Here is a 23,714-nt window from a genome sequence, read left to right on the forward strand (position 1 = left end):
TAGGACTGAGTAGAACTGCTCTTTGGGGGCATCCAAGCCTATAAATCTTTATAGGAGCAGAGTCTCATCGTTCTCCCTAGACAATGATGGATTTGAACCTCTGACCATGTGGTTAGTAGCCCAATGCTTAATCCACTGAAACACTAGGGCTTCTCAAAAGTACTTGAAATTTCATGAAACAGGTATGTCCTCCCTCCCCCCCTCAAGAATGGGAAAGGATCCAGAGCATTCCAGTACAATCCAGGGACCTATTTTCACCACGCAGCAGTGTGTGTTCCAGGTATGTTTCCACCAAACTGCCCACCTTACACTTAGCAATGAAAGGACTTTATCACTGAAGACAGCTGACCAGGGCTGTTTATGGGTCATGACCTCACAGCAGGTGCGCCTTTGCCAGGATTCCAAGGACAAGCTTGCCGTGTAGTTAACGAAAGCCATTTTGCCGAGTGCTTCATTTTTCAAAGGATGGGTCTGTTTGAGGTAGCTACTCATTTTGTCACATCCTCGAAGAGCTTGTGATCAGACAGGTTGCTTCTGAAACTTGTTAAGGGTACACTGGTGATTCTTGAAAGAAGTGCATGAAAACCAGTTAGAGATGGCACAGGACCAACAGCCTGGAAGTCAAAGCGTTTTACAGAGGCAATACCCCAGCATGCCTTGCCCACTGCAGTGCTTTGAAAACATTTTGCCTTTGTCCCAAATAGCTGTTCATTGAAAGGGAATGTGCATTGATTAAGCTTCTGAACTACCATAAGGTAATGAACTGTCAAATGAAAACCTCCACTAGGCACTCTCTGAGAAACATTTGAATTTTACCATTTTCTCTCACCTTCCATGAAAGTTATACTTGAATGATTCAGGAAAGAAAACCAGAATATGCATACTCTACAAGAGTGAACCTGGGACTACGGAATATTAAAGGGCCTCTTTGTCAATTTTAAATCATTGGGCTTGAAAGAGCTATAATCTGACAAACGCATTCATCTAGTATTGTATTATTGGGGAGCTTTTGTCTCTGTGTTGTTTTTTTGGCGTACATGGTACTTTATCAAAACTAAGTCCTCTAAAAGAAGAAGAAACAAAGGGCACTGTTCTCTTAAGAACAAGTCCTATACAACTCCCCCCACACAAATACCCTTATCAGGGCAGATATCTTTAGTGTTAGTGTAGGCATGGATAAGAAAATGAGAACACACAATAAATTATTATGTATACTGTCTTAAACATTACTGGTCCAGAAATATGCAAGTGGACAAAGGCTCATGTCTTTGATCAGTGTTCTCTGACTCTTTGCCCATGATCTTTTAAATCCCACTGAGGCTGTAAAGCTTTAAAGAAGCAGGAAGTCTCATCTTGCTCCTGTGGAGTGGCAGGCCAGCTTGTAACCCAAGACGTCACCAGCCTTGGTGGTCCAGCTCCACTTTCCCATGGCTTCCCATTCCCATCGCACTAACCCACCAGAATGTAAGAGGTATAATCTTCTCTAATTTTTCCTTCTTTTGATGTACGTTGAGTAAAGCACTCGACTTTCACTATAGTTACTTGTGGATACAGAATTATCTTCCAGAGCATGACAGGCTCAGTGACAGCAGAAAGAGATCTATTTTATTTGCCATAATGTCCACTGGAGACACTGTCCACAGCAAGGCCACATGCCTGGCTCCTATTCGGGTGCTTAATTGGGAACTTTGCTCTGACTGGGCGTCGACTTGGCAGTGAGGGCGAGACAGTGCGTTTCTGGGGCTTAGTATCAATTTAGTCCTAATTTACCATCTTTGGCTATTTGAACTAAAAATGTTAATCCTGAGTGGGACAACCTAAACTGTAATGGGACATTCCAATAATATTCCAGTTTAAAGTAGAATAAAATCACTCATCATGCTTTTGACTATCAGAGAAACTTCACCATATTAACGCTTTGGAAATTATTGTTCCACATTTTACAGAGAGCAAGCACAGTCCACCTAAATTCCCAAAACAACCCAACTGTTCATATAAATTGTCTGATTGCACATAGCTTCTATTTAATAGCTTTAGTGAACGTGGGATTATCTGAAGGGGGTTACAGAGCTGAATGTTACTAAAAACAGATGGGAAATTACGCAAATGAACTAATAACTGAAAAAAGGAAAAGATTCTTTAAGAGGAGCAGAGCATTTCCATATCCACTCTTATGACGTGTAACCTGGTTTATCAAAACTAAAGTTAGCACAAAAGGCACTGGACAGTGATGGGCACAGTGTGCCCTCCACTCCCGGACCACCACCCTCCACCTCCCAATCTCCCAGGGAGTGTGTTTCCAGGATGGTAGGAGCCACTGCTTCCGTCGGGGTGTAGACTCAGCGTAGCACAGTACCACAAACCAAATCCGCCACCTTTCTGCTGAATCAGACACACAGCAACCTTATAGGGCATAGAACTGTCCCCATAAATTTCCAAAGCCGTCAATCTTTGCAGAGGTGAACTACCTCATTTTTCTCCTCCACTGTTGGTAGTTCTGAACTGCTAACCTTTCAGTTGGCAATCAGATGCTTTAACCACTGTGCTAGTAGGGCTCGAATCAGAGCCTAAAACATATCCATAAGCCTGTGGCCCACCATGACATTCTTCTGTGCATTTGTAGGAATCAAAATTCTGGAAAGGCTGATTTCATTCAGGTCCATTCTATAGCAACAAGATACCTATATTAACTATTTAGACCTTTTGGAATGTTCGGGAGGAGGAGGACACAAAGAAATAAGTAGAGAAATATAGGCTGTTCTCTATAATGAGTGAAGTTCTAAGAGCGTTTCAACTAACAATAAATTATAGTTTTAATGTTAATTCTATTTTTCTTATTGGACACAGTTCTAACATGAAGCATAAAAGCAAAACCACCACTTTCCACTCTGTTCCCTTTCAACCAATGAAAGGTATATGTATGTATATGTACGTATACATGCCTATTGTTCTAGAACTACATTATAGGGACCCAGCATAATAGAGTTTAAATGTAATTATCATTAAGCTAGGTGTATTTTTTCTATCTAGGCAACCCTTTGAGACATTAATTTTATGTTCTCACTGCAATTAATTTTGATCCTTTTATAAAGGGTGAGAAACTTACAATATATTTAATAACCTTGAACTAAACTGCTGACATTGTCCTTCCATTCGGTTATGAATATATATGTTGGATAATCTACTGCTGAATTGATACTCTTAATAATTTGTAAGAATTAAGAGATGCTTCTCAATCTATGAGGTGGGGGGAGGTTTCTCCTCAGAGACTTGTAGTTTCACAAACCTCCTTTACTGAGAATTTTCTCAACTGCTCAACTATGAAAGAGCTACTGATCATACAAGCCTGTTGAAAACTGGAGAGGCATGCAAGAGGAGAAATGGGAGAGGATGACACTGCAACATCAGAAAATTAAAGAATGAAGTTCACCTAATAAACAGGAAGTATCCACTTTGATATCAACTCAATGTTGGAAAACATTGACAAGAATCATCTTTTGTTACTCTTGACTATGCTATAAAAAAGTTGTAAATTCGGGACCCTTACTTTCAGAGCGAATGGTTTTCACAAAACAACAGAACCACAATGAGAAACAAAGCCAACCAGCCATCAGATTCAATCAAATTGAAATCTGGTTATTGGATAGGCTAGTGGATAGAATTTATCATTACTTTATCAAAATAGTTTAATTCTATAACCATAGAATCCTCATTTAGAAGACCAACAGGAAATTCTTTTATCTTACCCCACAGGTCTCTTAAAAGAACTGAACATGTATTTGAAACATAGGGTAGACATGGCCCATGACTTGTCTTCATGGGTCAATAAACATACCAATATGAACCCAAAGAAAACAATTTCTGCTTTTGAGGAGTCCCTTGACAATGTGGCACTGTGCCAAGAAAAAGAAATTACCCAGATCAACACTTAATCCCACAGGTAAATGAAGTCTTGCCAGTGAGGGAAGAATAAAGTACCTTTCTTCCTTCTGTTGGAGCCCTGATGGCTTTGGAGTCCTGGTGGCCTAGTGGTTACCCATTGACCTGAGATCCACAAGGTTAGCAGTTCAAAACCACCAGTCTCTCCTTGGGGGACTATTGGTAGGGGGAGGGGCTTCTACTGCATGAGAGCTGCAGACTTGGAAATGTGTAGGGAGGGCATTTCTAGCCTGTCCTAGAGGGTCACTGTGCGCTGGTAATGGCTGCATGGCATTGATTTTGTTTTGTTTTTTTCCTTCCATCTGTTTTCCTTTAGCTGAAGTAAATGTGTGAGGTGAACTCCCATTTGTGTAAAACAATGAGAATTGTTACCATCAAAGTTATGGACAGACGTCAGCATCGGAGTGCCCGAATTTCACTACTAGCAAATGAGAAACCATGTGCCATTTTACCAGGTACTCATTGAGAAGTACTTGAAAGCTGACTAAACAAAAGGTGTGTGTGCGTGTGCTTATGCGCATGCAGGTACATCCTGTTCTAATTCACTTCTTTAGTTCTTCGAACTCTTTCTTTAGATAAAACTGCTTTCAACTATAGCCCTGAATGTACCTCTTTCAACTCAAAGGAGCAAGTTTATTAGGCTGAGCTCTGAAGCCCCCCAAACATGTACAAAGACCTACTCACCACACTGTTCTTTTCCCTTCAACTTTGTTTATTGATGTACTGAACATGAAAAAGTACAAAGAATCCAAACACAAAAGAAAACATGTACAGCCTCTTAAATACTCAACAGAATATATTTTCTATTCCAACAGATGTGAATTAAGTCATACTGTACAACTTCAAATAAATACCAGCCTTACATTTTATTAAGTGCTCTGATAAACACTGTAAAGTGAAGCACAATTTGCATGCCCTCTCATCAATGCCTCGGCTTGCTACAGTAGTGTAGGAAAGAAGCATGTAGCTGCTGTTTTCCCCAGAGGAAAACCTTATTTTTTTTGTTTTGTTTTTTTTCTGTGTTTTTTTTATAAGTATATACATGTTATTTTATTTTTAAATTTTTTTTTCCTTTTCATTTTTTGAAACGCAGGTTAACTCTGACAATCTAAATGCACCTAAGGATATGAGAAAGTGCTAAGCCAATTGATTTCTGAGTAGCATTGAGTGGGTCAGCATGAAAACTCGCTTATTCACTTTAGCACGCGCCTCACAGTATATGTACTGTACTATACTGAAAAATTTTATAGCTACACTTTTAAAGAATAAAAAATAAAACTCAAAGCAACCGCAAAGAGAATGTACAACTATGTTATGCATAGCACATTGCCTGTTCTAAGGGGAAGCATGTGAGCGCCTCAGTTTATACAAAAAGCAGGACGTTGACTAGATAGTTCTCAGTGCATCCTGAGGAAGGCTGGCTTGCCTTCAGCTTTTTTGAAAATTTATTATAAGCTAGATGCTAATCAGAAAATATTTTGTATTTTTTAAAATTTCTTTCATACATGGTAAAGACTTATTTTATTATTTCCCCAAATAGTGGTTTAAGCATCATACAAAGTTAAATTTCAGTAGCATACAGATATTTATGATTTTTTGTATGAAAAATGTAAGGAAATTTGTTCAAAACCTATGGTTATACTCATTTTTTTACCACAAACATATTTATAAACGAAAATGTAGCATCACCATAAACAGCTGAAGCTAGACTATCTACAGACAAAATTAGCAACAAATCTGATGCACTGTAAATTCAAGTCCTCAGGACAACAAAAGTGATTAAGCAAGACCTCAAGTAACAATGTTAATGCCATTTACAAAGGAAAAAAAACAATACAAAACATTCAAAACCTGAACATCACTTGGCATGTAAGGGGAAAAAAAATCAAATTAGCTGAAAGGTTCATAAACACAAGGTCTTATTTACATTACACAAAGCTCAGGTGTTAGCCTTGAACGTAACTTTCAAAATACCTTCAAATATATCCAACTCAGATCACTTTTGCTGACTTGCTGCAGTACAAATCATGTGCAACGTCTTTTTTTTTCCTTAAGACAAAACAATTCTTCAAACAATACTGCAAGTACATCACTAAACACCATGAGCTCTATCTGAAGGGATTTCTTTAGGAAGAACAGATTTTTCCCCCATCTCTTGGTAATTTAAATTTTCTTGCTTGCTCTTATATATTCTTTTGTAAATTTTTTTTATTTGTTTCAAAATCACAAATCAAGGTGAGCCACCTATCACAGAATAACCAGGATGATCAGACGCTCCACTGGTGATTACAAAAATGAAACCAGCAGTGTTTCTCCCACTGATTCTACTCCTTTCATACAAAGATCTCAAAAGTATTCTCTACATCATAAATCTTTCTAAATTTCCCAACCGCTGCAAATTTCCTGGTAAATTTTAAAAGCTCACTAGGTGTCATATGAAGAGATTTCTCAAAGTATTCAAGTCAAAATATTTGTTCCAGGACCAGTAAAAAGTTTCTCCAAATTTTCTTTTTTATAAAAATAGATGCTTTTTTTAAACCCACATCAAAGAGGCTCTTATCTCTTTGGCAAGGTACTGCTTTACGAAAAGTTCTCCAGTATTCTTACAATAAGCGTTTATAATGTAGCCCCCCTTCCCCAACCCAAATCATAATTATAAAATAAATACTGTGTTTAACTTTATAAATAAAAATGTAAACTTCAAAATACTTTTCTCAAACAGACGTAACAGCAATGCTTTAAATGTAAACCAAACACAAAGCTAATCAGAGAAAGGATAAAAAGGGGGGAAAAAAAGACAACCAACTAAAGAACTACAACACAAAGCCTCAATAATATTTACTCACAGGTTCAAGGCAGTTATGTTTAAAATTAAAAAAAAGGAAGAAGAAAAAAAAAGAAGAAATGTCTTCCCTTAGCTGAAACACTTTAAAAGGTCCACCTTCTTCAAAGAAGGCAATAGAATGCAGTGTGACAGGTAAAAACCCTGTACCTCTTGTCCATATTCAAACATAAAAGATATTTAAGAAGTTTTAATTCAAATACTAGCAATAAAAAATCTCACATATTTCTTAGGATGCTAAGTAGTCATTTTATCCCCATCTCAACACTGACTTACAAAGACATTTACTAATGTATAAAGTTTCTCTTAACTTGCCTTTGTGGTATAGTTTTCATATATAAATGGACTGAGGACAAGAGCTCATTAGGCTTTGTGCGTTTTGTTTGTCTTAAAGGAGACCTGCAGTACTCTGTCTCCTAGACGGTATCCATTGAGGCTAGCTATCGCCATGGCAGCCTCATCATAGTTTGTCATAGTCACAAATCCAAAACCTTTGCATTTATTGGTGTTAAAGTCACGGATGACCTTCACGTTGGTGACAGCTCCAAAGGGCCCAAACATTTGCCACAGGATACTCTCATCTGCGTCAGGAGCCAGGTTGTACACAAAAATACACCACCCTGTTCCTGGGTGCCCAGGGATATTAATTCCAGCCAAACTGGTCATTCCATCAATGGTCATTGGAGAAAACCTACTAAACAAAATAGGAAACACACACACACACACACACAATAAAAACAGAGGTTGGTTATGGCCATGCACTGCTCTCTCCTCCCTCTTCTATCCCATGAGTTTCGGCAATCCCCTGTCCCCAACAGATATATGACAACTATTTGATATTTAAAAGAGCTCTGTGTGTGGCTTGCAGGGACATGCTATACTATCAAGACAGTAGTAAGTTATGGAATGGCCAACATGTGCTCTATTGAACATTAACCGTAACAGCAAATAATCTATTTAGAACTGGCTTCATGACTTAAGCAGGATTGGGGGAGAAAGAAACCAACCAACACACACGGAAGCATGCTACAACGTCGCAATGCAGTGTGAAACAAAGGATGGGTTTGTAAAAGACCAAGTGGCATCCAGGGGTATAAAAACGTTGCTTGGGTCAACTGTGCCTCAAAAAGCAGCTTTTCTTTAGGTTATACATGCAAAAGAAAACCCAACACAAACTTAGGAGGGGTGTTATGTATCACTCCCAACAAATCAAAAAAACTAATCAATTGTGGGAAGGGATTATGATATCATGAACCTCTATCATTACCTCTTTACTCCATAAGCCATATTGAGCAGATTGTCCAACCTGCAAAACACACATTTAGCAAACTTCAGTTTTTAAATTTTCCCCGATGTTCAAGAAAGTTGGGCTTGTTACTGCCATCTTCCGAGGGGATATCTGTACATTAAGTATATGTGAGGTCTCAAAATAGAGAGGGTTTTTTCAAATTCATGAGAAAATGGGTCCCCACTGCCTTGAGATGCCAACACTTTCAAGTGCTATGGTGCTAGGGTTTCTCTCTACATAGGCCGGTTTCCTCTGAAGGGCAACGCTGGGGGCCTCTGAGGAAATAAAGGAAGCTTCCTTCCCCGCTCAATGCTCGGAGAGAGGTCACAATTAGGGTCTCCCATGTGCCATGGAAGTTCTAAGTGCTGTACATAGCTGTATTTTATATTATTGCCTTTAATTTTAAAACTACTGATTTCTGAGGGTACTATGGCACACAGAGATTTCCCTTTAATCTTTCTCTCAACTTTGGAAGACTTTCAAGCTCTCAGAAGCAAAGATAAGCAATTACATGTGCAAAGGACTTTACAGATATCTCCTAGACCTCCCAGTTCTCAACTGTACTCAGAAAAAGCCCAGAGCAAGAGAGATGACACTCGGTCCCATAAGCCACCAAGCTGGGGACTCAGACCTGAGCCTGACACTGCCCTGCACGGAGCCTCGGGAAGCCATCTGACTGAGCTGTCAGAAGCCAGGCAGAAACAATTAGGCCAACTTGAGTGTCAAATCCTCAGCACTTTTAACTTAACTTTATGATATTTTCCAATGCTTTATCAGTTTCAAAGAGACCACCCGATGTTCCATATTTCCATGTTTCCCCATTAATCACACCTATCTAGAACGGGAGGTAGATATATTTAATTCAACTGACACTCCAGTAATCAGTAAGGCCCAACTTTTTCTTTAATGACCTTGGTAGGTCCATTTGAAAAAAAGTCTGAACCTTACTGTCTGACATCTGTAACCAAGTCAGGGGGAGCAGACCACAAAACCCAACTCCTTTCAGCTTTAAGTTAAAAACATAACGTAACAGAAAAACACTACATTTTTTGGAATTTTGGAGCTGAAAAGAAAGTTGTCTTCACACATCCCTGTCCCTAATCTCCACGGGGCATTTTGAACCAGAGAGGCTGACACAATAGAAAGCATAAGGAAACTGAACAAATCACAATGACCGAGGGTGCACATTTGTCAGCAACGGCCTGGGCCTGACACCCTCTTAAAGAGCAGGGACATGCTTCATCCCTCACTCTACCACCGCCACGTCTAGAGGGCAGCCCGATCACAGGAAATGGATAACAAAAATGTGTTGGCTAAATAAATGCAATTAAAGCTGCCAAAAGGCAACCAGCAATTAACCCTCCTCATCTAGAATGAAATCTGCCAGGAGGAGGGTGGATTAGAATTTATGCGGGAAGGGCTTTGTCTCCGCAGGTCACAGACACTGTGCCTTCAAAGTCAAGAGTGAAGATCCCAAGCACAGATGTGTTTGGATCTCTATTTCTGGTTTGACCATCCTCAGAGTATAACTTGATTTGGGAAAAATTCCAAAAATGACTGGAATGACCAATACAAAATTCACTTGACCTGGGCTAACTATATAACAGAGCAGCATTTTGAGAGTCTCTTTCCAAGTGTGAAGGCCCAGAATGAAACAGGACCTTAATGCCTCACTCAGAATTGAGCTGGCACCACCTACACCTGTTACTTGGGTTCAGAAAAAGACCATCAGTCATGCTTTACAACACTTATCAACAGGCTTGGGACAGCAACTCAAAGTCCAGAGGAAGAATCTGCTGAGCAAGTGGTCAACATTTTTCCAGGCAGAGTGGAAACAAAACTTGCCCGAGAGAGTCTTCCTCTTTCCCCAACCCTCCACCAGAGTCCCCAGACAGGAGGTTTTTACTGGTGCAGCAGGACTTCTGGGGACCTTATGGGGATGTCATTTGTGTGTGCCTTACTCATGCCATCCTAAATCATGTGTCATGTTCACCAAAGATTCTTCACTCATCTTCTACTTCAGAGAAAATTGTGGTTTTGGAATTTATGCCATCTGTCCTTCTTTCCCTGGTCCTGCTCCATCACCTGAGGAAAGCCAACCTCAGAGGCTGTTCCTTCTGTTTCCCATATTCTCAGGGTCATACATCCAGGTTTTCCATGATCAGAGAAAACAGTGGGTCCTCAACACGGGCACATCTACATGTCTAGAAGTTGGTCACCTGCCAAGTGGACAGCTACAAGAGAAAATGGTGCAGTGCCTCAGACACCAAGCCCACGGTCAGACGCTTCACTACTTGTTTATCTCACTGCGTCTGCCCACAGTTCCAGGACTGCCAACTTTTACCTAAGGCCCTTTGAAAACAGAAATCTATATTAGGACAGGGTGCAAGCTACAGCCTCCAGTGACCAGAGGGTATCTGTGGATGGTGATATTCTCACCAAAACCAAACATACTGCCATGGAGTCAATTGATTAATAGTGACTCTACAGGAAGGACAGGGTAGAACTGCCCCAACCAGTTTGAGACTGCAACTTTAAGGGGATAGAAGTATTATCTTTCTCCAAATGGCAATATAGTAGGGTATGGATATTGAGTTTCAAACCACCCATAAAGATAAGCTTCAATATTGACAAAGGATCGCCGGTGGTGTACTGGCTAATCGATAGAAGGCTAGCCTAAAGGTTGCCAGTTGGACCCCATCAGCAACATGGAGGAGAGATGTCGCCGTCCGCATCCAAAGATGACAGCCCTGGAAACATGAAGGGGCGGTTCTGCCCTTTAAAGTCAAGGTAAGTCAGAATCAAAAGGACAGCTTTTCTTCTTCCCCCAAAACCTTTCCAAAGATGCTTTATTCCTGATAACATGAACACCCCAGTACCCTGACTCAGTCCTGAGGGAACACAGGATTCTTCACAGCGGAGACGTGGACGGTGGCTCTCTGAGCCTGGACCCACTTTATAAATCACAGATTAAGTGGACATGAAGGATTTGTTTGAAAAACCTAGTTCTTATTTTCTGTCTTTAAATTATGGTTAATATGCACAAGAGGGTTTTAAAATGCCTGTGGTTTTAAAAGAAAATGGAATTTTTTCCACGAACTTTTTGAAGCTCCCGTAAGTGTAGATGACATTAGTGGATTGCTTAATTTCAATGAAAGGAGCTCTCTCGTGAAGATCAAGTAGCTTAAAATGATTCCTAAGGAAGGGGGGAAAGAGGAAATGCACACCAGCAGAAGCTCTAGACATTTTTAAAGGCGGTGTGTTTATTTCTCTTACTCCTAGTACAAACAACCTTATGAGGTTAAAGACCAGATACTGTCTCATGTGTCGTTAGACAAAAGTCTCAATACATAACTTTATGAACCTTGCTTTGAAGGTATAGTTTTTATTAAGATAGTGTGGATAGGAAATAGAAAGCCAGCAACTATGGAAATGAGAGGGACATTTGATACACTATTTGTCTTATCTCTATCATGTATGCTTCATTATAGTTCCTGAATTAAAGCGTGTAATGAAATCGCAATGTGTAGAATTTATACACACACACACATATATGTTGTTGTTAGGTGTTGTTGTCATTCTAATAGCAATCTCATAAAGAAAGAAAACTAACTTCCCAAGTCCTGCAGTATCCTCACAATCCTTGCTATGGTTGCGCTCACTGCTGCAGACCCGGTAGTCAATCCATCTACTTGAGCTACCCTCTCTCTAGTTGACCACCTATAATGAAGGCCCGTTCTCAGGGACTGGTCTCTCCTGATAGTTAAGACCAAGTCCCAATGACAAAGTCTTTCCATCCTCCACTCTAAGGAGTACTCCAACTGTTTCTTCCAAGACACATTTGCTGTTCTGGATGTCCACGGCAGACTCCGTATTACTTGTCAGATCCAGTATTCAAAGGCATCTATTCTCTGGTCTTCCTTACTCACTGGCCAGTTTTTTGTATACCCACGTTGCTGCTGTTAGGTAGTGTAACAAAACACTCGCTGGACAATTGTGTGAGGCCATAGTTTCATAGTCACTGTGCCATTCCATCTCTGTTTTGGTTTGTTTTTAACTGACCTTGAACTATACCAAACACTCTATGTCCTTTCCAAGAGACTGATCTTCCTTGATAACATATTCAAAAATGTGAGACCAAGTCTTGCTATCATTTTTATCTAAAGGAGCATTCTGGCTGTACTTCTTCCAAGACAGATCTGGTTGCTATTCTGGTGAGCCATGGTACTACAACCTTCTTCAGCAGCATCACAATCCAAATGCATCCATTATTTGGTCTTCCTTATTCATTGACCAACTCATATGAATATGTTATCTGAGGTAATTCAGTATACCATGGGATTTGGGTCACGCACACCTAATGCTCAAGGAAATATCTTTGCTTTTTAACATGTTAGAATTCTTTTGCAACAGATTTTCCAATGCAATAATGTCATTTGATTTCTTCACTGGTGCTTCCAAAGGCTTCGATTGTGGACCCAACTAAAGTGAAATCCTTGAAAATTTTAATCTCCATTGATCACAAGGCTGCTTATTGATCTAGTAGTGCAGAGTTTTTCATGTTAATGTATATTCCACTTACTGAAGGCTGCAGTCTTTGATCTGTCAGTAAATGCTTTCACCAAGTACGGTTGAATCATTTGTATATCACAGGTTGTTAACAAGTCTTCCTCCAATATTGATGTCTCATTTGTCTTCTTATAAGTCAGTCAGAGTCTCAGATTATTTGCTGAGTATGCAGTATGCATAACTCTCATCCCTGTTTTCAAACACCCAGTTCCCTTTTCTGTCTGAGTACCTCCTGCGCTATGAATATAGGTTCGCTCTGAAGAAGCAGTTAAGTGTCCTACAATTCCCATCTGTGATAGCTAGGTTTTTGTCAACTTGGCTGGGCCAGGATCCTCAGTAGCTTATCAGTAAAGCTTCCTCACATAAATTGTAGGTTTCAACCTGATGGTTTCCTCTGGGTGTGTGTGTGCCTATTTGATATCCATAAAAGAGACAACAGCAAAGAAAGCTCTCTTTCCCTTCTTGCTGGCCTGAATCCTGTATTTGGTTCTTTAGAACTTAGGCCTGCAACCTGCCATGTTGCCCATCAACATAATGGGGCCAGTAGACTCTGCCTCCACCAGCCTGTGATCTTCTAGCCTCCTGTTTCCCCAGCATCACCATCGCAATGAATCAGAAAGGGCCTCCAGCTTAGCATCTGACCCAACGCCACGGAATGGACAGACTTTCTGTTCCGCAGCTCTGTGGGCCACTCTAATCCATATCAGAGTGTCACCACTTCATTTTTTCTAGGAAACAGTCTAACACACTATGCTTTGCAATGTCATCTATAATATGTACGTTGTGATCACAGTCTGACTTTTTCGCACAGTCAATAAAACACGAAACATCTTTCTGGTATTTCAGCCTAGATCCAGCTGAAATTAACAATAATATCCCTCATTCCATGTCCTCTTCAGACTCCGTTTAGAATTTCTGCTGGTTCCCAGCTAATGTATCCTTTACAGGCATTTTATAAAATCACCTAAAGCAAAATTTTACATATGTGATATTAATATTATTCAAAACTTTCTGCACTCAGTTGGGTCACCTTTCTTTAAGATGGGTACAAAAATGGATCTCCGTAGCTATCTTCCAAGTTTTGGGCATAGATGAATTAGTACTTTCAGTACTGCGTCCATTTGCTGAAACAACTCAGTGGCAATTCCGTCAATTCCTAGAGCTTTTTCCCTTTGCAAATGCCCAGAGAACCCTACAATATTGAATTTGGGGTTCAAATACTGTCTTCAGCTCTTTCAGCTTGAGAAAGGCTAAATGTGTTCTTTCGTGGTTTTCGAATTCCAAGTCATTGTACATTTCAATGCAACAATTCACTTTTTCCTTCCTTCCTGAGCTGTCCTTTGAAATCCTATGGCAAGCTCCTTTCATTTACTTTACCCTACTCTATACTCAACAGCAAGTACTGGATTTCTTCTGGACACCACTGTTTTCTTTCTGTCTTTTTAAATTATCATTTGCTTTCTTCAAGCATGATTCCCTTGATGTCATCGCACAATTTATCTGATCTTTGGTCATTAATATTCAGTGTGTGAAATCAATTCTTGAAATGCTCTCTAAATTCAGTTGGGATATACCCAAAGTAGTATTTTCTTGTGAGCAATCCTTAGTTTCTTCAGCTTCAACTTGAACTTGCATGTGAATAACTGACCCTCTGTTCTGCAGTTGTCTCTTGGTCTTGTTCTGCCTGATATATTAACTCCCCTCGTTGTCCTTTTCTCCAGATATAGTAAGTTTGATTGGTGTATTCTCTCTGTCAAGTCCATATGTAGAGGACCCAGTTAGAGTTGTTGAAAAGGTATGCTTTTCAACAGGTCACTGGTCTTACAAAATTCTAGTTTAAGCTCTTCGCCAGCATCATTTCTCTTACCAATGTCCTATTTTCCAACTACTGATCCTTTTGTTTCTATTTTACACATTCCTATACCAGTCATTAATCCATCTTGATTCAGTTTAATTTCAGACAGCAGAGGTTGGCAAAATCCCTTTAACTCCTCCCCCTCCCCCTTGGCTTTAGTTGATGATGATTATAAATGTTCTTTTTGACAATGAATCTGCTGCTGTCCCTCTGCAATTTGTCATCCCCGCTTAGTGAACCATATGAATGCCCAATACTAAATGGCCAATAACCAATCTAGTTCAAACCACTCATGTCTAAGATACAGATCACTGTGTGTTCCATTCCTCTTTTGATGATGCTCTCATTTCAATGAATGGATGTCTGCAGGTGTTTCTTTTCATTTTGAGTCCTAGCGCATAAGCCAATGGAAGCTGTGAAAGCTTTATTCTGTCCATCTCATCAAGGTGGACCCTACGGAGGCGGAGTTCCCATTTGTCTTCTGAGCGCCTCTTCACCTGAGGGGCTCAACCAACGGCCCACTGCAATTCAGAAGGCTTTCACCTGCTATTTCTTTAGAAGTAGATCACCAGGTTCTGCTGTCCTAGATTGGAAGCTCCATCAAACTATCCTGGTATTTGAAATATTCCATAACAACCTCCGGCATCACCAAAACGTGTCAGAACCACAGTAAGACACAATGACAGAAGAGATGGATCTGTATGCGCACACTGTGAGTACATGAGACCTTCTTCCTATTTCTCAGAATACTTGAAGCAATACAATGGAAGAAGCACCCAACAGGAAGAGCATTCCCATGGAAGAACTATAAAAACGGAAACACGGAAGAAATCTAATTTTCAAACAGCCTAACGGACAAGACTATGGGAGGCTTCACGGGGAACGTAATTTCAATTAAAGTCAGATAGAAAAATATAAAGATAAGCAAGTAAAACTAATGCCTACAATCATTTGTTCTCAAAAACCTCTCCAGAACGGAGACAAAGACCTTTTTCGAAAGTAATCATAACGAGCTTATCAACTTACCCTTATCCAATTAGATGGTATCATCTGTCCTCTAAGAGAGAGAAAAATTATTCAGGAAGAGTGATACCATTTTCTTCCAAAAGGAAATCGTGATAATGTAGCCAGCTCGGGACCCAAATGCAACGGAAGTGATTTAAAAGGTGTCCTTAACAATGCATAACGGTTCCTAGTTCAGACATAAAGACTCCTAGTTCAGACACACAGGTCATTAGACTAAGTCACATTCAATACAATTAAAGCTGCTGCACAAGGGAGAAGCATTAAACTGTCTGCTTGAATGTTTAATTCAGGTACCATGTTCCAAGAATAAACTTAGAGCTTGAATTATACTATTCATCTACCTAAGGCTTGGCTTATTTTAAAACTGTAGTAAATTAAATATACATGAGGTCGGAAGTGCCAAGTTAAAATAATTCATTTTCTAATTAGTCACCAGTGTTGATTAAGCCTTAAACTTTGCAAACCCACTTTTAAAATTATTACATCGTTTTAATATTTTGGACTTAAGAGAAATATTGAAGCTCATGAGTATTTAAAAAGACCCCTGATTGTAATACTAAGGACTTGTATTCTCTAATCTCTTTTAACTCCCAAAGTACTGTGAGAACAACACTACAAACAGCCAGGATTTACTGGAAGGCGACAAATTCAAGGTTAAGACACAGACAAGTACGGAAAAACTTTGTCTAAGAGCCTAGACTTGAACTACAGAGAAGGGCAAATTACCAACAAAACCAGTCCTTAATTCACAAGTTTTATGAGGTAAAAGGAAAGTTCAACCTTAAAAGAAACTAGTTAAAAATTGATTATAGGAATAAAGTCTCTCAATTAAAACACCCCATGTCTTGAGGAAACATCTTCACTGATCTGTCTAGTTCACATTTTATTAGTCAGAGGCTGGAATAAAACGTAGGGTGGTGGTTGAAACAACAGGTAGGACATTAAAGGAAAATAAAAATCTCAGTTTTCCTAAAAACAAAGCAGCCCTTCCAACTAGATGACTTTACTTCCTTTTCCCACGTTTAATCTAGGAGTCAAGGAAGACTTTCCAAAGTTAATGGTATCATGTGGCACACCACAAGACAAAAGCACAGAATGGACACAAGATTAAAAAAGATACGAAATCTGGCCAATAGAACATCCTGTAAACTTTACCCAGCCCAAAATAAAAAGTACAGTGTGGGAGGGAACGAGGGTATGTCATGGAACGTGTGGACCCAGCTTCCACTTTACTCTGACTCTTGATTCACAGCACTGCTTTGTCATCCCAGGAACTAACTATGCATTCTCCTGGAGCCCCTACCTCAGCTTCCTCAGAATTCAGTAATGTTTCTGGTAACAGCGCTTTAATAACTGCCATCAACAAAAACAGACACAATAACCAACACATTAAACTAGTTAACTACTTCAGAGTCGGGGTGGCGTAATGGTTAAGGGTACAACTGCTAACTCTAAGTCCAGGGGTTCAAACCCACCAGTGAGGGAGGAGATCTATCTGCTCCTGTGATGATTACAGCCCAGGAACCCCCGGCAGTTCTTCTCTGTCACACAGGGTGGCTGTGAGTCTGAATCCACTCAACAATGCACAACAAAACCAGTATTAAATACTCTACATGGTCAAAGTTAGCAGGTGCTTGATACACTGTATAGAAGAATTTCCTGTTAAGATCAGTATGTCTTTTCTAGGCCCCATGGTGCTCTGAAATCACCTAGTTTGGCGAAATAGGAAACACTTGTACAATTTCTCCAGGATTGCCTGCGCTACACTTGCAAAATATATTTACTTTAAGAGAGGAGGGAAAAGAACAAGAGAGCTACAGAGGAAATTGACCGGCAGAGCTGAACACACCGCTCTTTAGGCTCCTTTCCTCCACAAGGGAGAGCACAAAGCGGTTAAATGCCTTCTGCAGCCAGGTCTCCACTACCATCACCCTAAGTCAATGATGGCAGCAGTTTCTCTTCCACCAATGCTTTCTTCTTCCCAAGTTCAAGCAGACACTCAAGAGAAGACAACTGTCAGTCAATAGGGCACCCAGTCATCCCATTAAAAATGTAGCACCCATCCTACCAGGGCAGACAGCCACTGCAATAGAAATTTACATGAGATTATGGTCAATTTTCCCCTCAGATTCAAATGATGATGGACTAAATTCCAAAATGAGACAGTTGGCAAAATTCACCCTGGTGGTGATGGGACAGGAGCATGGGATTTAAGCTAGGGAACAGCTGACTCCTCAGGCTTACTAGGCTAAATTTGTGATTCCAATTTTGCCAGTATCCTGCCACAGAATTAACTACAATCGATGGGCACTTGTAGTAATAGGATTAAAAATGGCATGGGGGCTAGACAGCATTATGGCTGCATAATACAACGTGGTCAAACAAGATTTTAAAATGTCCTGGAAAATAAAAAGAGGGACTGACTTGTGAAACCAGAGCTGTGTGCATTGCTCTCTTAAAATCATTGTTCTTTAAGAAGGTTTTTGATAAATGACTTCTTGGCTTGGTGACTCTTCTAGGATTAGAATAAAGTCTGAACGGTTAGAATACCTGTACTTGTTCATGAGCTGGAACAGCCTTGGACTGAGCAGGTACTGCACCACTATCCAGATTAAAAGGGATCATGAACACTACACACAGGCCGGATCCAGGCTGTCACCGTCTTCCCTACATACACTCCAGAAGCTAAGAATGCCTGTGGCAATTTTAAAGAGTTGGGTATTTTTTTAAAAGACAAAAAGAACAAACAAAACAAATCCTCAAAAACAAATATGGAACAGTGACTACGGACTACAAAATCTAACATTTTCACTCTTGTGCTTTTTACAGCGGACACTTTCTGGACTGTAAAAAAGTAAAGATGAAAAAAAGTAGAGAGGAGCCCATTTTTAGAAACTCAATTTATATACAGAGGTTACGTAAACCTCTTTGGAGGTTTACGTATTATAAAACTAAAAGAGCGCTTTCTAAATATTGGACCATGAAATACAACAAGAAAAGGAGGGGAAACTGGATGTCCCACAGAGAGTGAAGTTGGCCCTGGCGTTCGGTAGGCCAGGGCTTCCCAACTGCAGCACTCTGTGCAGGGAGTGAAGCGTGGCTGCCCTCGGGCTGTTCTGCACCATGCAGAAGGCCCAATAGCCCCCCTGGCCTTTGTCAGCATCTGTTGCCAGTAGCAATCCCCCCCCCACGAGGTCATGCCAACACAAACGACTGCAGGCCTTGTCAATAGCACCCAGAGGAGCACAATCACAGCCAGTTGAGGACCACAGCTGTAGGTTATCGTCCTTTGACTCTAACCTTCATAATTAGTGGAAAGCACTATTTCCCACATTGGTTTTCTGTGTTCATTAAAAATAAAAAAAAAGTAAACGCACAGAATTTTTAAAGAAGGAAATGAAAAAACTTAAGGGAATCTGTCTGTGTTGGGCAGTTATGTGCTGAGAGCTGTCTCTGAGTTTAACAGCTGGGCACAAGAACTAGACCAGACTTACCTAAAACGCTGTGCCTGCTGAGCTAGTGGTCCTGGATACCTTCTGTTTGGAGACTGGTACAGCTGAGAGAGGATGGCCTGATTGGTTTTTTGGCTTGGATTATTAGCAAACTTTACAGTGATTGGCTCTGTGGCACCTGGAGGTTTCTGACCATTTAGGCCTTTGATAGCTTCTTCTGCCTCAATCCGCTTGTCGAATCGAATAAACCCAACACCCCTTGAGATGCCTATGATAGATTTGGATGGGAAAAGAGGGAGGGGAACGAGGGAGGGGAAGAAAAGAACAGATAGATTAATTTTCCTTCCCAAGCACATGCTTTCACCCACATAAAACTTTTGCAAAAAAACTTACACTGGGAGGAAAGTTTATCTTAATTTACTAGCAATTCTGTCAGCAAGCCCAAGTTCCATTTATCAAAATTTTCTACTGGATAAACAGCTCAGAAATGAGGGACACAGGGGCTCTTCCTTTTATGAGGGCAACAGGACCAGGCATTTGCTAATACACTGTACTAGACATATATCAGCTAAAATTGTAAATAATAAATAATATCAGCTTAATATCAGGGAAGATACAGGCCCATTAAGAAAAATGATGGAAGAGATTTTTCTGATTCCCGGTAGCTCTTCACTTACTATCCCAGTATTCAACATTTCATATTTTTAAGAGTAAAAAACCTACTATCTGACTTTTGCACATTTACAACACATCCGGTAGTAACGAATGTCAAAGTTCGAGGCAAGAACAACGCTGGCTATGATGATTAACGTGGTGTCAATTTGGCTAGGCTATGTCCCCAGGGGGTTGGCAGTTATGCAATATGCCCTCCAGTTTGCATAATGCCAATTTCACACCTGGTCACTGGTACCTAAGCATGTTAAGTGAGGAGAGAGTATACATGGGGGGAAGAAAGGTAAAATGGAGCACATTTTAAAGAAATTATCAAAGACTCCTGGCCTGACTGTACATTGTCATTCACTCCTGACTGTACATTGTCATTCACTGTCCCGTACTAACTGGAAAAGCAGAGGGCTGGCCAATGGTCTTTCAGCCGCTAAGAAATATTAGCAGGAAACATTTATTAAACATTATTAAACACATTGTTTAATAAGCTTGAACAGAGCAGTTGAGGTGGCCACCAGTTGTAGGGAGACATTTTGTAAACAAGCAAACTGGTATTCATATGAGCAGTATGGGCCGAAAGACTAGAAAGGCCTACAGCAGTGGTTCTCAACCTTCCTAATGCCACGACCCTTTCATACAGTTCCTCATGTGTGGTAACCCCCAACCATAAATTATTTTCATTGCTACTTCATCACTATAATTTTGCTAATGGTATGAATCTGGCGACCCCTATGAAAGGGTCATTGGACCCGCAAAGGGGTCATGACCCAGAGGTTGATAACCACTGGCCTAGAGATTCAGACAGAGTATGTCAATGTGACCATGATTATAGAAACTTAAATAAAAGTCTACTGGCTTTACAGTTTATACTGTTTAATTTCTACAGTTTAGGATTTAACCTAAGGTAGATAAATTTACTTTACATATGCTTATCTCCAACCTCTTTAGCACTTTGTCTCTCCTATTTCGGGGCTAAATAGGAACCCTGGTATCATGTGGTGGTGATTTGTAGGGCTGCGACCTGCACATTCAGCAGTTCAACACCAGCAGCAGCTCCAAGGGCGCAAGACTGGGCTTTCTACTCCCATCAACAGTTTCCTCTCAGCCTCGGAAACCACAGGGGTTGTTGTGAGTCAGTGGTCATCAGTGAGTTTGGAGCTTTTTAAATTTATGGGCTATGTATGCACTGCACATTACCACCACCTGATGGCTGATTAACAAAATTGCAGGGGGTTTTGTTTTTGAAAGCAAATAAATTCATTTTGAAAATCATGAGTATAAAGATGAACAGAGGAATGATGGGAAATATACCCTGCTAGTGGTGCGGTTCAGTAAGCCATGAACTGCTACTCCCTGGATAGTTTTTCAAAACTGGCCTGCTGTTCTCAGGAGAACAAAGAGCCTCTCACTCTCTGCTGACTCATAGCAACCCTATAAGATAGGGCAGAACTGCCCTTGTGGGTTTCTAAGACCACAACTGTTGATGGGTGAAAGCCTTTCTTTCACCTGTGGTGCAGCTAGTGGTTTGTACTGCTTCAGAAACCATACATATTATCAATATGAGTCAGAATCAACTGGGTGGCAATGGGTTTGGTCTTCTGTGCACCACCCCCACCCTGGCCCTCAATCAACTCCTAATGACTTAATGGGACTAACCCTGGGGACTTCACAGTTCCATTAGGAAATCACTAGAGCAGCACTGGAATGGCCTCTGCATTTCATGTAAGCATCTACAGAGTGGTCCTCAAACTTAAGTGTACACATCAGAATAGTCTGATGGACTTGGTAACTCAAATCTTACCCCCAAAGATTACTGAACAGGTCTGGGGTAGGGTGGGGCCCAGGAAACTGTGTCTAGCAAAGTCCCAGGATGAACAGGAAGATGCTGCCTACTCTGGATTGCTGTATCTCATTTACTATTAAGCCACATGAGCAGTCTATGTTCCAACACAGCGTGACAGTTTAAGGAGGATTCAGAAATAGCTAATATGGCTAAGAAATTGTTTTATTAACTCTTATTTGCCTATAAATGTTGTGAACATCAGAGCCAACAGGTCATTCTCACAGCATGTATATATTTTATGGTGTGTGTGTGGGGGGGGGGGTGTGCACATGCCCAGAACTCTAGGGGAGGACCTGTCTATTAGAGAGCCAATTAGAGAGAGATGAAGCGCTACTTCTGATCAAGTTTAAGTCGATGGACTCGATTTTCACATGAAGAATTAAAAACTTGGCCTGACTTTTTAATTTGATGGTTGTGCTTTCTCTAAACTTTCAGAATACACTATTTTAAAAAGAAGAGGATTAGAGAAAAGAGAACACAAAAAAAAGAAAAAGAAAAACCTACCTACTTTTTAAACTCCACAAACTATATGTAAGTGTAGCTGGTCTGATCGGTGGTTTAATGGCTGATAGTTCCTCCTCCTTGCCATGTGCTTATATTTTCTAAGTGCTTTAAAATGAACTTGTATTGCTCTTTATAAACAAAATACATAATATAGACACAGGAACTTCATTTTTCAAAACCATATTCAAATCTATATTGCTAGCTTTCCTTCATGAAAATTTTAGCCAAAGGCATACTCGACATGTACAATTTTTAATAAGCATATTAGTCTTCTCATTTCGGTTTTGTTAAAAGTTACATTAGGCATACAATAAATTTTTAACATTAAAGATTTCATATTCTTACACATGTCTAGCTAGACATCACAACATGGGCCTGGGAAGCAGCCTTACCAGCAATTACCAGTTTGGATATAGTGTAATCCTTCCTTGGAGAACCAGCTGCCTAGTGCTGCATTAAACTCTGCTTTTTTTTTTTTTTAACAAAAGTAAGATTGTTTCTTGGTACTTTATAAGGAAGATGGGGGCTATTTTCACGCCACGGCTTGGCAATGAAGATTACAGCATCTGTAAATTTATTACAAGCCATGAAACAGGCTTCAAACCTGCACCTTCAGGGTAGAAATGACTCAAGCTCACTCACTACACTCCACAATCTATTTTTGTCCATGCATATTTATGAACAATTCCAGCAGAAAATTGCATTTTCTGGCCCACGTATACCTTTGATGTGTTCTAGAGGCAAGACAGCCGCATCAGAAGACAGAATATTTCACCAGCTGCCTGCTGGATAGAGTGAAGGCCTGGCCAGAGCGGGGGCCTACTTACCAGTGACCTGGTCAACAAGAATACGGGAAGTAATAATGCGTCCGTATTGTGAAAAAAGCTGTTCCAGCTCCTTCTGGGTCATTGTCTTCGGAAGTCCACTGACATATAAATTTGCATCTCTGATAGATGCTGAACTGGGGCGAGCATAGGAAACCTGGAAAAGGGACACAACGTGAGACATGTAGGCACTTGATTTCCTCTGTTGAGACACGCAAGGGCTGCCTAGAGGTTAGGAGCACCCAACCAGTGAAGCCATGGCAAGCCAACCTCTACCTTGTGGGTGAAATTCAAGGCAGGTGAGAAATGGTACTCCCGAGGGGGAAGTGGAGAGAGTGCTTACAATAGTGTTAAGATGTTTTCATAACAGGTCAATGACACACATGCCTCAGGCTACTCCTGGGACCCAGTTCTCTTTAGAGACATCACCCCCCTAACTCAGGACTTCGATCTCAGTCACTCTAAGTTTTGTTTCTGCCAGCTGCCTTGGAATAAGCCCTCCCATCTCCTAGTGACTCTGTGCACAATGGGATTAAGCCATTGGAATCCACAAAGTGGATTCACTGGTTGATTTTCACCATTAGATTTCCAAGGTTTTCGTCTTAATTGCAAGCTTAACAATTCTAAATTCACACACGTCTGTGACCCATTTTCCACCCTCTTCCATTTCAAGCGGTTGTGATACCTAAATTTGGTGATTTCTAAGTGTATTCTTTTTTTATTCAAAACAATGTTCTACTTCCACTAAACTTCCAGAAACTCGAAGAAGCAAATGACTTCTAGCCCACACTATCCTTGTCTTTTGTCTGCAAGTCTTTTTCGCCTTCTCAAAAGGCCTTACGTCGTTTCATTGACTTGACCTGTCCTGTCTTTTTTATGTACCTTCCCACCTTCCCCTTTCATATA

General features: G+C 40.4%; 1 protein-coding gene across 7 annotated transcripts in view; it reads right to left on the reverse strand.

Moving 5' to 3' along the window:
* Window positions 1-7,144: 7,144 nt before the first annotated feature.
* Window positions 7,145-23,714, reverse strand: part of ELAVL2 (ELAV like RNA binding protein 2) — a 101,989-nt gene continuing 85,419 nt past the window's right edge. For 2 of the 7 annotated variants that reach the window (XM_075558937.1, XM_075558934.1), the window contains exons 4-7: window positions 22,812-22,965; window positions 19,014-19,239; window positions 8,049-8,087; window positions 7,145-7,472 (exon numbers count right to left, since the gene is read on the reverse strand). In XM_075558937.1, coding sequence (XP_075415052.1) covers window positions 7,145-7,472; window positions 8,049-8,087; window positions 19,014-19,239; window positions 22,812-22,965 — 747 coding nt within the window. Of the gene's footprint in view, window positions 7,548-8,048; window positions 8,088-19,013; window positions 19,240-22,811; window positions 22,966-23,714 lie in introns of all 7 variants that reach the window. The other 5 variants (XM_075558935.1, XM_075558933.1, XM_075558940.1 and 2 more) reach the window with 4 other exon arrangements.

Source organism: Tenrec ecaudatus, chromosome 10, assembly GCF_050624435.1.
Source record: "Tenrec ecaudatus isolate mTenEca1 chromosome 10, mTenEca1.hap1, whole genome shotgun sequence".
Classification (NCBI taxonomy): Eukaryota; Metazoa; Chordata; class Mammalia; order Afrosoricida; family Tenrecidae; genus Tenrec; species Tenrec ecaudatus.